We start from the raw sequence: 18,448 nt of genomic DNA on the forward strand, positions 1-18,448 counted from the left end.
TATAGGTACCCAGCGGTTGCACAACGCTATGACAAACAAAATGTTTGTCATGAGCATTATGAAATGAAATTGGATACCTAGATACCTATATTATGCATTGTAATAATTATATTATTCTAGCCTATTTTATATGTACAAATTATATAAAATTAGTTTTGAGTTGATTTAAATTTGGAGGTCTGAAAATTGTCTGAATAATCAGGTACGTAACACGCCTATTATCCTTATTCCTTAATAATAACTTATGAATAATACAGATGTTTTTATAAAATATACATAAAAATAGATAGGTTTACGCAGAGACGAACTTTTTTTTAACTAACTTCCTGAGTCCGAATAAAAAGTAATTAATTAAATAGGTATTGATAAATAAAACAATTCATTAAGCACGGAACAAAGGGACGTGGCGGACAAAAATAAAAGGAGAAGGAAAGATAACACGTAGATAATTCTCTTGGTATTTTTCATTTGTTTTACTGGTAACACTGTTGTCCCAGTCGATTACGATAAGATTATTGATAATATTTGTTTTTATTATTATTATTATGATCATTGTTGTAAAGTTTTAAAGCTTTAATTTTTATTTTATACGACCACCTCAATAAATTATTAAAAGAAAAAAGACAATTTATTGAAAATTAATAATTACACTTAACAATATGTATACATTAACATCTAATTTATAGACATTTTTAAAATAATTTAGAGTTCAACACTAATATAAACATCAACATCATTATTATACTTAGAATTGTTAATAAATAGACTGCAAAAATTGAAGGTAGAGTAATAGAATCAACATATTTGTTTTTATTTTATGATATTAGAATTGGTTAAGACATTTCTATAATATTATTGATTTTATACTGAATAACTTAATAATTCATATATTCAAGATTCTTTTTTAAATTAATATTATTTTGGAACATATTGTAGATATTTAAAAAACACTTTAAATAACCTATTTAATGATTATTCATACCTACGAGTATTCTTAAATCTTCAGAAGTAACAAAGTATATCTATACTTATGTATTAGTTTTTAACTTAGCAAAATTAGAATTTTAAAGTTTCAAAATCTTTTTTATAGTTTTTATTATGTTTTTACATATATTTTAATTATCTTATTAAAAAAAACTATCATTTATTCTGTATTCTCACTTCTATGTTTTGCTTTTAATAAGACTCGGCGTATGATAAATACTTAAATGACTGTTTCACAATAAAATTAGTTTTAATCAACATTAATAATAATATTAACACATTTGACATTTTGAAGATATTATGAAAATTAAAATAATTTATAAAATATAAATATACTCATAGGGGCTAAAGGTTGGGTTTGCTTATGTGATAGGTCAATTCATAGTTGGAAAATTTTTTATTAATACTTGTGGGCAAGTGCTTAAGCTTTAAAATTAATTATGTCATAATCATTTAAAAATATTTCCAAATGTATCAATGATAATAATTAATAGAATCTTTAATTATTAAGTATAGTGTTTATTATTATTTTTTTTTTTTGCAACAGGTCCGTGGGATTGGTGTTCTCCACCTGTGCATCTTTTTTCGTCCATTAGTGCACGATCTAGTGCACTACATATGGGTCCAATGGAACCAGATTCACCTTTGCCTAATCGGCTAACACACGTCTCTGATAAACATCCAAGATGTATGTTAGCCGAATTCAGTTCTATGCGCCGTCATCGTGAATTATGTGATGTTGTTCTCAATATCAACAATCGAAAAATATTCGCTCACCGTAACATTTTATCAGCGTGTAGTCCTTACTTCAGAGCTATGTTTAATGGAGATCTAGCTGAGTCTCGACAAACAGAAGTCACCATACGTGATATGGATGAAATAGCAATGGAACTTTTAATTGAATTTTGTTATTCAGCTCGAATCACAGTAGAAGAATCTAATGTCCAAACACTTCTTCCAGCTGCTTGTCTATTGCAGTTAACTGAAATACAGGATATCTGTTGTGAGTTTTTAAGAAGACAACTCGATCCATCAAATTGTCTGGGCATCAGAGCATTTGCAGATACACATTCTTGTCTTGATCTTTTACGTGTAGCTGATAAATACACACAGCATAATTTTCAAGAAGTTATGGAGAGTGAAGAATTTCTTCTTCTTCCAGTTACACAACTAATCGATTTAATTGCCAGTGATGAACTTAATGTAAGAACAGAAGAGCAAGTGTTCAGCGCTGCAATGTCTTGGGTGAAATATAATATTTCTGAGCGACGGCAAAATCTTCCACAGGTACTTCAGCATGTACGATTACCTTTATTAAGTCCCAAGTTTCTAGTTGGCACAGTAGGAGCTGACTTATTAGTTCGTAGTGATGAAACATGTAGAGATCTCGTTGATGAAGCTAAAAATTATTTACTGTTACCACAAGAACGACCTTTAATGCAAGGACCCCGAACTCGACCTCGCAAACCTACTCAAAGGGGTCAACTTTTATTTGCTGTTGGAGGTTGGTGTAGTGGAGATGCTATAGCTTCAGTTGAACGTTATGACCCACAGACAGAAGATTGGAAGTTGCAGGCACAAATGAGTAAGCGAAGATGTGGAGTTGGAGTAGCTGTACTTAATGATTTATTATATGCAGTTGGTGGACATGATGGACAATCATACCTTAACAGTATAGAACGATATGATCCTCAGACCAATCAATGGTCTTGTGACGTGGCTCCTACAACTTCATGTCGAACAAGTGTTGGAGTGGCTGTTTTAGATGGTTTACTGTATGCAGTAGGAGGTCAAGATGGTGTACAATGTTTAAGTCATGTTGAACGTTATGACCCTAAGGAAAATAAGTGGAGTAAAGTGGCCCCTATGACAACAAGAAGATTAGGTGTTGCTGTTGCAGTATTAGGAGGTTATTTGTATGCGATTGGTGGGTCAGATGGACAATCACCGTTAAGTTCTGTCGAACGTTATGATCCAAGACAGAATAAATGGACAGTAATGGCACCAATGTCAACAAGAAGGAAACATTTGGGATGCGCTGTTTATAAAGATATGATATATGCAGTTGGAGGCCGTGATGATTGCATGGAATTAAGTAGTGCTGAAAGATATAATCCACATACAAATTCGTGGTCTCCAATAGTTGCTATGACATCTCGAAGAAGCGGTGTAGGTTTAGCTGTGGTCAATGGACAACTATATGCTGTTGGTGGATTCGATGGAACAGCATACCTAAAAACAATTGAAGTATACGATCAAAGCCAAAATCAGTGGCGGCTTTGTGGTACTATGAACTATAGGCGTCTTGGAGGTGGTGTTGGAGTAATGAGATCACCTCAAACGGATAACAATTTTTAAACTATTTCAGAATCTGTTTATTTTATTATATAATTAATAGTGTAGATTTATTGTTTATATTGTTTTATTTCTACTCTACTCTAATCAGTCACTGAGATGTATTTTAATTTAAGAAAAATTATTATTTTTAAAGTGCTATTGTAGAATTTTTTTTAGCAATACAATGCAACTTAAATATATATTAATTGTAACTTAAAGCTTTAAAGATAATTTTCTTTGGTGTATTAATCACAAATAAATTGATAATACATACAATGTGTGTTAACTCAATTTGATAAAAATATATATATTATGTTAATAAAATTTAATTCAGTTAGAACAACTTGATGTAATAAGATGTTTTTTACATCCCACTATGAAATTGGAAAAAAAATGAAAAATCTTAATTTATAACGTTGAATGTTTACATTTTATAGATAGGAAATTAAAATAATAACTAATAGAGTTCAGAAATGTTATAATTCTATACTATCAACTGTTAGAAAAAGTATGTTCAAATTGATTTTTAAGTAGGTATATATAACAACCTAATGTGTTCTGTAAAATTGTATACTAAATAACTTTTAACATAGTTCAATATTGTGTTATAACTTATAACATCTATCAATCTGAAAATACTTGGGAGATGTATACATTTTATGTGTTTAAGGAAAAAGTAAAATTTAATCATAAATTCTTGCATACTGCATAAAAAAATGTCTTCCTTTTATTTTGCTAAATTTTAAAATTAATCTGTAAGTTGAATACTTAGCTTTAAACTCAGAAAATATTAATCAATGTTAGGCCATAATATATTATTAAATTAAATAATTTTAAAACTAATGTAAACCTTTTAGTTTTAAAAGTAATTAAGACCAAACAATGTGTTTTAGTGTTTTTAAAATTATATTATTAGATATAATTAGGACTAAGATTTTTTTTGTTCGCAATCAAAATCTGAAATATGCACTTAATTAAAAAAAAAAATGTTCTTTTATTCATTTTTCAATATGTGTAATGGCTATATATACTTAGGCACATAGTGAGTAAATATTTAATTATTATTAATACATTTAAAAAAAAAATGTAACAATGCCATTCTTATGTGTTTCAAATTACCTAATCATACTTGATATTTTAAAGAAAGAAATCATCAATAATTTAAATGTAAAATAAACTAACTGAAACTCACAAAAATATCTAATTGTTGTACAATATTACTAATATTAGTTATTAATATTTTATAGTATTTATAATTAATAATATTACTGGTGCTAGATTATATTTAACCATTTTAATTTGTACTGGCTATATCCTATGGTTAAAATGTCCTTAGTAACATTCGTATATTATAATGTACTTACACGGTATATCGATCTATTGGATCATTATTCTATAAAATATTGACCTATAATAACTTATAAAAATGTTTTTTTTATAACGACTTATAAGTAATAAGTGTGAAGCTGAAGAGACGACGAACAATATTGTACTTATGCAATAAGCATGAAACGTGGTTATTGGAGTATTGCGTACCTAGTGTAATATTTTGAACCCTCGCATTGAGGGTGATATTTACGATTTATGGAACTAGAATTATTGTCCGTGCAAAAGTCGGATTTTCAGAGATATCTTGTATTAAAGATGCCAGTGCGTAGTAGTTAATAAAAAGTATAAAAACCTAAACTTACGTCTCAAATGAATTATTAAATAACTGTCCAATAAGTGTAGATTTTACAAACATAATTTCTACATGTATATGTATCATATTATTCATATTATATGATTTTGTACGGCGACTAACAATAATATTAGACCTTAAAGGCTTAAAATACTATTATGAAAATTCAAAATAATATCGAAACTAGTTGTGTTAAAATGAATATAATATTATTTAAGACTAGTAAATTAAATGGTAACATCGATATATTATATTTGGTAAGTAAAATTATTCATATAACTGCTAAGAGTATTAAATCTTTCAGAGTCAATTAATATATTATGCACTTTCGTACATCGGTACTCCAGCATGATTGTTCGGTAAAATGGTATATTATAAATTTTTTATTCCTATAATGACCGCGGTCCGCGACATAAATGTTTGGTCATTATTGTTGCTTGTTATATTGACAAGCTTTTATAATTTCTAAAAATTACAGACGATATTTCAATTTTTAACTTAATACGCGTACATTGTGTCGTAGATATTTTGATCATTTGATGATTACTTTTTGTTTTGTTCTTCCGTCTATTTAAAAATGCATATTATAAAATATTCAACTGTAAAATATAATATAGAACGTTAACCAAGATAATTCACCATACTATAGTATTGTTTTTAAATCAAACACCCATATCGCCTGTTTCGCTTTGTGAATTGAGACGCTTAACATTTTACACTAATAATATCTCGTATTCTATATTTTATAGGTAATAACACATAATATATCGTGAGTCGAAAATATCACCATACTGCAGACCGCGATCGCTCATTCTTCTGTCGGTTCATGTAATTTATGAGTGTACGTCGCGTAAAAATTTATACCTACACCACACTATACCACGATATTCAATCGCCGTATGTATATTTGATGCTTTATAACTTTGTTTTTATTTCAATGCAATTTTTATATCACTATTGACTACCTATAAATGATAAGTTATCTACTGTTATATGCTGTTGATTAAATTTTTTGTTTGACAATCAAATAAAAATATTAATTATCGAATAACCTTTAATAACTTTAATAATAAAATGTATTGGGTGAGTAGATCAAAAAAACCCTCATTAAGTTAATTTACTTAAAATAGTTATAAGAAGTATAAAGTTTTCCGTAGAAATAAGGTTATTATTTGTTTTTTAAGTATTTAGTCTGAATTAATTAATTAAATTTGTACTGTTTAATTCAAATTTATCATAAACTTTATTAAAAAGTAGACCACTCAGACTGTCCATCCACCATCCGGCGAACCGTAAGCGATCATCGTTGCTGAATTATCATGATCGCAATGCGATAGATAACCAGCGATCTCACGCTCAGGTGGATGGACTAGTCTCATCATCGTGGCTGATGACGACTCCAGATTTGCACCTGGAGGGGACGATGCATACTACAGAAATGATCCTGTGAAGTATGATCTTAATTCGGTAATGAAATTTACACTCTCTTATAGTAAAAACCATCACTTCGACTCATCAGTTGGACATTAATACAACTCGTAAATTTAATACCGAATATGATACTGTCGTCTATTTTATTCCTTAGCCATATTATGTATGTACAATTATGTTTGAATAGTTTAAAATATATTCTGGTTCTCGGTTATTATTGAGGTAAAATCACGAATTTATAACGCATTATAATTAGATGTAAAAACATTTTATAAAAGCGCCATCTACCGGATGTATTGATTTGACGAGAAATGAATTGGGTTTTATTTTTTTCTTAATCCAGTAAAAAGAATTAATTAATTAATTAAATAATTAGGTTTATGGAAATAAATAAATAATATTATTTTGCTAAATATGTTTACTATGACCCAATCCTTTATTACTTAGTTGTAGTTCGAAAATATTATTAACGGGGACATTATAGTTATATCTACGTATATTAAATTATTATATTTTCAAATACAATGTTTTCGGTAAAAATTAACTCAATTTACGTTGTAGGTATTACTAACAATAAAATAAATTAGTTTGTCTAACATAACAATATCAAATATCCAAAAACATAACATGAAATAAACACTCAAATAGGCACTCAATGTCTGTTAGTGATATGGCTGATACGCTTTGTCAGCTCAGAATTTTTTTTCGTATAAAATGATAACCTCAGTCGCCGAGAAGTACTCAATTACCCATTTTTATTTAATTCTAATGTAAACTTCACACAGTCACACCCACACGTCATACAATATATATTTTTACAAGTTATCTGATTTACCTACTTCCTTTTTGATACAAAATATTATATCATTATATTAAATTATATTCACTTAGGTTTAAGATATATTTTAAATTTTAATACTATCTATCTATGTGTACAGCCAGCGCCGTATTACTGCTTATAGGTTGTTTAGACTTAAGCCTAGGACATCAAATTTTAAAGGTAAAAACTAATTAGAAAATATTTTATGGTGTAACCCAAAAATGACGTTGAGGTATTATTTTTTTAATTTAAAATATGGGGCATTAATGAACGTTTACGTATCACATTTAAAAGTAAAATTTCAATATGTTAATTGGGTAGGTAATAAATTTATTTCAGCCTATATGGATGGCAAGAACCTTAATCCTGCCTTGCATGTAGCTATAATGTATGAAGTATTATTGTATTTAATATATATTTGATTAGATACTAGGTATATACCAATCTAAGCAACACTACGGCCGCGGCAGTTAACAGTACCTATTTCGCCTATACGTAATAAAAAAAATTCCTATTCAATCAGGTATAGGTATGCAGTTGTTATAGAAATCCAGTGCCCGATGGACGTCCATATCGAACGGTTTTTTTACTATAGTTATTCGTTGAATACCAGAGAGTAACGTATTGCATATTTTATTCTATTCTTCCTCCAACTATTTCGACAATATTCTTTTTTACTTTTAAATACCTACCCCTTTATAATATTTATAGTTTAATAGTTTATTTGTGATAATTATTAATGACCATAATTCATAGTTTTATAATATTATACGAGTTACGAGTTTATGACGTGTGAAATATGCATACAGTGGATTTTTTATTTATTTGGTATATTGTTTTCTGTCGTTGTCCCAGGGATTTTAAAAAAGGAAAATATGTGAATTTAAAAAAATTTGTATAATAGAACTAAATTCACACTAGTCGGTCAGTTTTCAATACAATATAAGTCACTGATTTTAACACATTCTAATTTTACGAATACTTACTATAATAATACTATATAAATATATAATAAGACAATACAGCTGATAGCTGAAAGCACGGGCTATGGTGGTCGAAGGGTAAACATTTTATGTTAGGTGTTAGTGATAACTGATAACTGTAATTATAAATAATTAAACTAAATTAAACGTTTTAACTATTCAAACTATGTACCAGAAAAAAAAGATTCTTATAGTATAGTGGAAAAAGATAGTATGACACTTAAGGTCTTTCAGATGACCAAATATATAAATATATAATGCGTTATCTACATGTGGTTACCGTACAACCTATATGACTACTGGGTAGGTATATTGAAAATTATCCAATTACACAGTAGGTAGGTATATATTATATAAGTAGAAAACGGATTTTTATGTTGTAGCTGCTTATTGAAATGAAATGAATTTTTGTGCACATAAATTCGTTTTTTAGTAATTTATAAAAACCATTAACTATAATAGGTAAAATAATAATGCGTGTAAAATTGTTCGTACTAATGTTTGTTATATAACATTGACTATAGAATAGACTACCTATTCTATTCTATAATCAATGGTCATAGTGACACAGTATATATTTTATCTAATATTGTAGCAGCATGTACAATTAAATTAATATATATATATAAATCTCACCTATATACCTAGTCTTATGCATATATATGTATATACCCATGTGGGCCTTATCGTGCGTGTATTCTGGCAATTATAAGGTAGAGGTTCAAACAAGGTCACGCCCTGCCGAAGTGTGAAAATATAATTTTTAGGAGCCCAATTTTTAAAATTCTTTTTATCTATCTACGTTTACAGTAGTCCGTAATTTTAATTTTAAAATTAAACATAGATTAGGAACGGATGAATGATAACAAAGTCCATTAATTTAACTTATTATAGTACATAGTAGAATATAATTTTTCAACAAGTCATTTTGATTAAGTTTATGTTATTTTGTTGACTTAACTAGTAAAAGTTGCTATTGCAGAGATCTTTTTTTAAACTCAAGCTAAATAAATATTATTTGAGGAATTTCATGAATCAGTATCGTTTATTAACGATAGCAATTATAAAATATATTAAACAAAGATATGAGGGATATTAATTATCTTTATTCAAAATAATTATAAGTTTTATAATACCTAGACTTTTTCCAACTTGTACAAACGAAAAAAAAATTTTGTTTTGTTTTTTCTTGGTATAAATTTTTTAAAAATTATAAGCAGTGTCATAGTAATAAGAAGTTTTGTTTTTATAAATGTAAAATATTTTTAAGTTAATAAAAAATAATTTGTTTTTATTATCACGTTTATACTGGTTTTATAGGTGTACAAGATATTAAAATTTAATTCAAATATTTCAAAGTATATAATAAATAATAATATATACCTACTATAATTTTAAATACCCATTTTTGTATCATAATATTCATAACGTATATTTATAATGATTAATAATCAATACCTATTGTATAAAAATAAACACAAAGGTGAAAAATGAGTAAGTATCTACTATTGGGCTAGGTAACTAATAACTAATTAATAATAAAAAAAAAACTTTTCGATTAGGTAGCTTAAACTACTGTTATTAAAATTGTATTAAAGAAAAATTATTTAGTCTTTAATAGGTACTAGGTATAGGCATTTAAATCTTGAAAACGAGCACATTTCTTTAACTATTTTAATTTTTAACGAAGATATTTCATATTTTTTAACTGCGTTTTAAGTTATTTTACTTGGCACATAATACAATATGCATTATTTAAATTAAAAAAATTGGTTTCAAAACATTTTTTTTTGTCTGAGACGGGAACTGAACCTTTTTACATTTTGGCAGAAATGGTCATCACTCATCACCCAATGAGTTATATTATTTTTAATTTTATATTATTACGTATACTGAACTTGACATCAGAATATTTTCATCGCGGTACGACTATTATACGAGTACTAATAAATGTATGTATATTGTATAGTAATATAACGGAAAATAACTGTTATTTCAGTAAAAAAATTGTCGACACTAGTAGTTATTAACACTATTCATTTGATACAGCCTCTCATACGTGGTACCTATACATTCACACGAATTTATCTTTATGTTTTAAGAGTCTGTAGTCTCTTAAGCAATTATTAGAAACGAGTTGAAAACTAATTTTTATATCAGATTCTGTGACAACTTGGTTAAAACTTATAGAATCGTTCTGAGTAACCAAAACTTAAAAGGTATTGTAACTTAATAGGTACCTATGTACTTTTTTACTAACATCACAGTACAGAGGAACATTGGACTTATTTTTAAAATATTCTTAAACCGACAATTCTATTGTACTATAATATGATCCTGGTGATTTATAGTTTCTTCAATTTTTTTCAAAATAATTTTCCCAAGACACGTCAAGTGTAGGTATTGTTTTCAGGTGTAGTTGTTGATTTTCAAACGCCTAATGTGGTATTCTAGCAAACGGTCTGTAGTTTTTATTCGTATAACGTACGTACATGGTGTTAATGTACCTATAAAAAAATAGTTTAATAGATAGATAGATAGGTACACCGTAGTCCGTACATACAACGACCGATAACACTATAAATAGTTACGTAATCATGTAACATAATAAACAGGAATGTATAATATTATACATTATTACGCCGTTTTTCTGGAAATAATTTTCAAACATTTAATTTATGTACGCGAAGTGGATGTGAAAAGTCCATAAACCGTGTACGATTCGCAACAAAATTTACCTACCGTAATTTTAAGTTAGAAGTGTTAGAACTTAGTTAGACTATTAGTCTAATACGATTGGGTACGAACACCGCCTACTATAACGCGAATTAACTGCACGTCTGCACAATATTATAATAATATAATATTAACGTCTATAGATCGGTCCATTATTATAGCGATTTACATATTATTATTTATTACAAGGTCTTGTTTTTTCTGATTATCCGCACGTCTCCCGACAGCATTGCCAACTGTCGCGGCTACATGCCTATGTATATAATAATATGTTTAATAATTTACAATATTCTTATATATATATGTCTATTTTATATGGTCTGTGGCGCGTCCCGTCGTTTTCGTCGGACGCTTTTCATTGATAACCGCCGAACGACGATGATAACAGTCGTGGTCAGTGACGATAACTACTACCTACGGCCACAAGACGGTATGTGATTTTCGTGAATATTGGTGAATATTGTCACAACTTAAGTAACACAACACAACTACTCCGAAATCGCAAACATTACGCGATTTCCGAATGAAAAAGTTTAAATCGAACAGTACGCGATAATATTATTATTGTTTTAGCTTAACATCATTATATACGTGCCATTAGAATTTAATGTATTCATTTTAAAATATATTATAATCAATGGATTTTTATCGGAAACAATAACTATTAATACCTAATTAGTGGCTCTTCACCGTAGTAGAGTTGTTTTATTTTATTTTATTTTTATTTTTACACGTTTTCACTTATTACACAACCCATAACGGAATATACCTAGCTATTACGGAACTATAAGGTACCTGTCTTAATTATTATAATATCATTGTTATTATTTGGTGTTACCATTAATCTACTATGTTCTGTTTTACTATTATTCAAAAACATAATCTGTAGCATAGTCACTCAGATTTTTTGATTACAATTTAAATTTCTCATTACCAATTTTTACTATTCACACATCATATATTTTTCATTTCTCTATTCTGTTTGTTACAATATGTTTATGTTGGGTTTTTGTAAACAATATAGTTATTATCTAGGTACCTAATAATTAGTTTTGAAAAAAAATATATATCAATGAATCAGCATGATTGTATCTAGTAGAACTGTTCAGTAATATTTTTTGAGATGACATCATATTATATCATTATAATTTATTCTACAAATAGTTCCTTTATAATCTTTTGACTAAAATTAATTAATTTGTTTCATTATTTCAGTATGACACAAATGGAGGACCAAGAGAAACAATTAGAGTTTGCGTTAGCGTCTGTTCAAAAACAAGGAGTGCATATGAAAATGTGCTTGGATAAAAATAAATTAATGGAAGCACTTAAACACGCATCTGCTATGCTTGCTGAATTGCGCACATCTTTATTATCACCAAAGAGCTATTATGAACTATGTACTTACTATTTAATAATTTAAATTCTAAATATTATGTATATTTAATAATCATATATTATTATTTATTTCCAGTTATGAAAGTAACCAACGAACTATGTTATTTAGACTTATATCTAGTAGAAGAGTTTGAACGAGGTCGTAAAGTCGATGATTTATATCAAATAATACAGTATGCTGGAAATATTGTACCGAGGCTGTATGTATTTTCTAAATTGTTTTAAAATCTTATAAAATAAGTTAATATTTTTTTCTAGTTATTTATTGATTACGGTGGGCTTAGTTTACATAAAAACAAACACAAATTTGAAACGAGACCTCTTAAAAGATCTTGTTGAAATGTGCCGTGGTGTTCAACATCCTTTACGTGGTCTATTTTTACGCCATTATTTATTACAATGTTCCAAAAATGTATTACCTGATATACCAGATAATGAAGAGACTGAACACCCTGAAGGCACTGTAAGAAAATCAATTAATTTAAATACATTTTAATAAAATAAATATTTAATATGATAGTCATATTTGTTATTTAACATTTTTAGGTACGTGATTCGATTGATTTTATATTAATGAATTTTGCTGAGATGAATAAACTTTGGGTAAGAATGCAACATCAAGGACATTCTAGAGAAAAGGAACGTCGTGAAAAAGAACGTGAAGAATTAAAAATTCTTGTTGGAACTAATTTGGTCAGATTGTCACATTTAGACAGTATTACATTGGATAAATATCGTAAAGTAAGTTATTTTGTATAATTAAAAATATAACAGAATATTCTTAACATTTGACGTCATAACTATTTTAAATTAAAAATTAAGTTCTAAAAAGAACCTTGCAAAGACCAAAATATAATATGTTTGTAATGTTTTTAATTTACATATTATTTTGCATAATTTATTTAATATTTTTTACTTACAAGATATTTATTTTTATGTAGAGTTATATTTACATTATTTGGTTATTTAAATTCATGAAATTCAATTCTATTAGTAGATTATTTGTTTATTTTAATTATATTTTCTAGATTATAATATGAAGTATAACTATAAAATAAAAGTGCTCAAGTTTACTGACTTAGAATATAATATGCTGGTGTATCTATATTATAATGTGCTCTTTATTTAAGAATTTTAAAATGATCAATTCATTATTAACTTCAATTCTATTAGTTTTAAGACAATTTAATGGCATTTATATAGTTCTAATTTATAAATAAGATAACAAAATTGCAGTGTTTTTGTTAATATTTGAATTAAAAAATAAATCTAGGTATAAATTTATTTTTGTACAACCATCATTATTTAGATATTATTATAAATGCTGTAGTAGATAAATTTGAAGTGAGATTTATATTTTTTTAATATTTTATTTTTTAGTGTCTAAAAAATTATTTTAACCTATCATATAAGCATCATATTTTAAGCTTTTAAGAACCTAAAAATCCGCTCTTTACTTATAACTCACTTAAAAATTAAAATATTGTAAAAACCAATAAGAGAAGAGATACACAAATAATATCTATACCTCTAAGTTACATAAAAAGTTGATACATTTTAGTATTAAAGTTAACTACACAAAATTTGAACCTGTTGAACAGAAATTCAATTTGTTACGTTACCCTTTTGTAATATGGACATAACACTTGCAGGTATGACATCCTCTAATAGATTATTTAAAGTCAATATACTGTATATTATATTGAAGTATCTATAGTATTTTTAATTTATCATATAAGCAACATAATAAATTTTAATAATTATCAATACTTTAATTTTATTTTTTCAGGTTGTTTTGCCTGGTATTTTAGAACAAATTGTCAGTTGTCGAGATGCCATTGCCCAAGAATATCTTATGGAATGTATAATTCAGGTACCAATGTATAAATTGTATAATAAACTTAAGAAAATACGTCAAATTGCTATTATTTATTGTATGAAATTATTTTTATTCCTTAAATTAACTAGCAAAGAAGTTGTGTTTACGGTTGCTTTCTTCTCTCATATAATCATGTTTCCTAAGTTTAGTTCGCTAATTGTTAACTTATTTTATTTTATATTATTTATACAGTTTGTAAATGTAAAAATAATAAAAAAAAATATTATTTTATTAGATACTATACCTTTATTTTATTTTGAATTTTAATTATTTTAATATTTTGTATTTTTCTAAAATTTAAATTATTATTTTTACGAATTGTATCCATAGTTTAATTTTAAATTACTCTTAACTAATACTTATTTTAAAAATATTTAGGTGTTTCCCGATGAATTTCATCTTTATACACTGAATGTGTTTTTAAAGTCATGTTGTGAATTACAACCATCAGTGAATGTAAAGACTATTGTCATTTTAATGATTAATCGTCTAACAATATTTACTTTCCACAATTCAAATGCATCTGAAGTGAAATTATTTGAAGTACTCACTGAACAAATAGCCAATATTATTCAGGTAAAATATATTTTCCTTGTATTTAATATTTAAAATACTAAATTGTTACTCAATTATAAAATGTATATTAAAATATAATCATTTTTTTATTTTAAAGAGTCGTGATTTACCGCTAGAAGATACTGTGTCACTTCAAGCTGCCATGGTTGGCTTAGCTCTGAAATGCTATCCAGATAATTTAGATTATGTGGATAAGTCTCTCCAGACTATTTCTGATACATTTGCAAAGCGTAAAATTGAAAAGTATGTTTTAAGTTAATCTATTTTCTAAAAGAATATTAACATGTGTATGTTTTTTACTATAGAATCAGTCATAAAAATCCAGTATCTAGAGAGTTGATGGCTTTAATGAAATTGCCCATTGACAATTATAATGATCTTCTTTTAGTGATGAAGCTTAAACATTTCCCTGAAATTATTGAATATTTTGATTACACTGGTCGGAAAACTATTGCTATTTATTTATTACAAAATGCTGTTCAGTGCAGAACAATGATTCCATCAGTTGAACAGGTATAGTATATTTTTAATACTTTTAAGAAAATAACTTTATTGAATAATAAAATAAATAAATACATTTCAATTATTTTTGGTATTTAGTAATGTTATCAAAATAGTTGACAGTAGTAAAATTAATATAAAATTATCAAATATTTTACCTTTTTTTTTAGACTGAAATTGTTCTTACAATGGTTTCTCCACTAGTTAAAGACCAGCTTGATCAACCAGTAGGCGAAGAAGATCCTGAAGATTTTGCTGAAGAACAAAGTCTCCTTGGAAGGTTTGTGTTTCATTTTTAGTTCAAGATTTATAAATTATAACACATAATATCTATTTTTAATTGATATAAAAATTATTTTTATTAGATTTGTTCATCACATGAAAGCAGATGAGCCTGATTTACAGTTTAAAATTTTAATGGCAGAAAGAGAACATTTTAGTTTAGGAGGAAATAAACGAATCTGTTATACATTACCACCCCTTGTATTTCAAGCGTATCAGTTGGCTTTGATCTATAGTGGAAAAAGAAAAGAAGTATATTAAAAAAACATTTGATTACATAATAATCATAAAATTATACAATAAACATTTTAATTTTAAGGATGAATTGTGGGAGAAAAAATGCCGAAAAATATTCCAGTTCTGCCATCAGACAATTTTAGAATTAACCAAAGCCGAGCTTGCAGAATTGCCACTTAGATTATTTTTGCAAGGAGCATTAACTATTTCTCAAATAAATTTCAAAAATTATGAAACTGTGGCCTATGAATTTTACTCACAGGTATACTTATTATTTACTTTAATGTAATTACCAACATTCTATAATATTTATGTAAAATATTTATTTATTTAAATAAAGGCTTTTACATTGTACGAAGAAGAAATATCTGAGAGTAAATGTCAATTAGCTGCTATTATTTTACTGATTGGTACGTTTGAAAAAATAAATTGCTTTGATGAAGAAAATGCTGAACCTGTTCGTACTCAGTGTGCTCTAGCTGCATCTAAATTACTTAAAAAACCTGATCAATGTCGGGCTGTAGCTATTAGCTCACATCTATTTTGGTCAGCACAAAATAATGTTGGACAACCGGTAAGCAATTGCACAATACTTTAGATAGATTGTACTTAAGTATTTATAAACTCAAACTTACACGGTTTCAAACCTATGAAACTTAAAGTTTGTGGAATGTTTAAAAATTGACAAATTGTAAAATATAATAGTAAAGCAGTGTTTAAACTTAAAAATAAATAGTTTATCTACTGTTATACTTTAATTTGAAAAACTATAGCATAATAATCATAATATATTAACATGTAATATGTTTGAATTTGTAAATTTATATTGTATTATGTATTGTAATGTTATATTTTCAGCTTCAAGATGGTAAACGAGTTATGGATTGCTTAAAAAAATGTGTTCGCATTACAAAACAGTGTATGGAAGTATCTGTTCAAGTTCAATTGTTTGTTGAATTATTAAACTATTATGTTTATTTCTACGAAAGAGGCAATAATAACGTATGTGTATCACAAACATTTTACATTTATTTTACATTTTTTAACAATGTTTAAAAAATAATTGTCATCAGAAATACATAGAAGTCTTAATTTTTTAGGTGTCTGTAGATATATTGAACCAGTTAATAGGTCAGATAAAGAAAGAAATAACTGGTTTAACTGCAAATGAGGAAACTGAACAGATTACAAAACATTTTGAAAATACAATTGCATATTTACAAAACAGAATCGAATCTGCAGATACAGAAGATTCAGTTTTTAAAGCTTTAGAAGGTTTAACGTTATAATATTATCAAACTTTTAGTTTATTAATTAGGTCCAATTTATTGATAATTATGTTTTTATTTATATTCTGAATTTTTATTTTATTTTATTTTAAAGTTAATCACTGTTTATACTTTAATTATTCATATTATTTTCACTAAAATACAAATAGTTGTAAACATAGCTATGAAATTTGTACTTTTGTGATTTATATATAATATATAATTTAAATAAATTATGTTAAAATTTAATTATATTATACTATATTATTTGATTATTATAAATATTAAATAATTTAATATTAATATACTATAATTGGTTTTTATTGTCATTATATTTTTTATTAATAATAATTATTATTTATTTTCATCTTTAATAAATAATAATCAATTATAACTTGTGTTCATAAATAATATGTTTCAAAATATTGTCATTTTTAAATTAACCTCATACTTTTCAACATTAAGGATTAATACATTTTATAAATGGTATTATAGTGTACTCAACATACTTGTTAGCTATTTTTTTTTTGCATTAGTTATACAATGAATGTTGTAGCATACTTTTTAAAAGAGAATATATTCATAAATCTTTGTAAGCTAAATGCTTAATAAGTAAACTTGGTTTAAATGTATGATGATAAAGTTAAATGGTTGTATTTATGTACAGTAGAAATAATATAATAGATATTTGTCAAAATTAAAACAAGTAAAAGTGCAAAGGTTAATATTTTAGTAATTTATTATCTCAATAAAAAAATACAATGTTAAATTTCATTGGTTAGAACAATGTTATACATGCTGAGTATATATAATTTATTAGTACTAAGTAGATATACTAATCTATTATAGGTAAGTAACTAATTAGTGTTAAGAATTTTTATGCAAATTCTTTTGCTCTTAGAAATTTACCTACAATAAACTGAAAAAAATCACTTGAAAATGATATACCTGTAATCAAGCCAGAATTAAGAGGGGATTTTTTTTTGGAACCATTAATTTTTTACTCAACATTTATAAATTTAAATTTTAACTTAATAAATATTGTGCATAAAAGAAAATACAGTGTAAAATGTTTATGCTAAATTCTAAACCATAGTTTTCAACAAAATTGGTTTCTTTATTTTACATGTTATAAATAAAAAACAAATAATCCTAGAAACTTAAAGATTTTACCAAGTAGGTACTTATATTATCACTTTTTATACATGATATAATTTTAGAGATATTTTAATTCATTTTGAATAATTATTTATAAAAATTTTAATTTATGACATTTTTTTTTTTTATACGAAAAAAGTAAAAATGCTTGAAAATGTAGTATAAGTTTTCTAATAG

General features: G+C 26.3%; 2 protein-coding genes and 1 non-coding gene across 4 annotated transcripts; 2 read left to right on the plus strand and 1 right to left on the minus strand.

Moving 5' to 3' along the window:
• The first annotated feature begins 540 nt into the window (after window positions 1-540).
• LOC114129536 (kelch-like protein diablo) lies at window positions 541-5,007 on the plus strand. Its single transcript, XM_050197407.1, has 2 exons — window positions 541-781; window positions 1,532-5,007. Exon 2 carries the CDS (start codon window positions 1,603-1,605, stop codon window positions 3,340-3,342), a length of 1,740 nt encoding a protein of 579 aa, XP_050053364.1. The 5' UTR covers window positions 541-781; window positions 1,532-1,602; the 3' UTR covers window positions 3,343-5,007.
• A 1,252-nt stretch (window positions 5,008-6,259) lies between these two features.
• On the minus strand, window positions 6,260-6,463 carry LOC114129537 (small nucleolar RNA U3). Its single transcript, XR_003592844.2, has one exon. It is a non-coding gene; the product is annotated as a small nucleolar RNA U3 (small nucleolar RNA).
• A 1,335-nt stretch (window positions 6,464-7,798) lies between these two features.
• On the plus strand, window positions 7,799-17,426 carry LOC114129535 (vacuolar protein sorting-associated protein 35). 2 transcript variants are annotated; one of them, XM_050197402.1, is made up of 15 exons: window positions 7,799-7,869; window positions 12,188-12,372; window positions 12,447-12,570; window positions 12,629-12,833; window positions 12,917-13,111; window positions 14,160-14,243; window positions 14,628-14,825; window positions 14,923-15,068; window positions 15,131-15,338; window positions 15,497-15,606; window positions 15,692-15,860; window positions 15,928-16,107; window positions 16,186-16,419; window positions 16,704-16,847; window positions 16,946-17,426. In XM_050197402.1, the coding sequence occupies exons 1-15, from the start codon at window positions 7,814-7,816 to the stop codon at window positions 17,132-17,134; spliced, it is 2,427 nt and encodes an 808-aa protein (XP_050053359.1). In that variant the 5' UTR covers window positions 7,799-7,813; the 3' UTR covers window positions 17,135-17,426. The 2 variants fall into 2 exon arrangements, with proteins under 2 accessions (XP_050053359.1, XP_050053360.1); XM_050197403.1 differs by lacking the exon at window positions 7,799-7,869 and adding an exon at window positions 11,265-11,402.
• The last annotated feature ends 1,022 nt before the right edge of the window (window positions 17,427-18,448 follow it).

Source organism: Aphis gossypii, chromosome 1 (assembly GCF_020184175.1).
Source record: "Aphis gossypii isolate Hap1 chromosome 1, ASM2018417v2, whole genome shotgun sequence".
Taxonomy (NCBI): domain Eukaryota; kingdom Metazoa; phylum Arthropoda; class Insecta; order Hemiptera; family Aphididae; genus Aphis; species Aphis gossypii.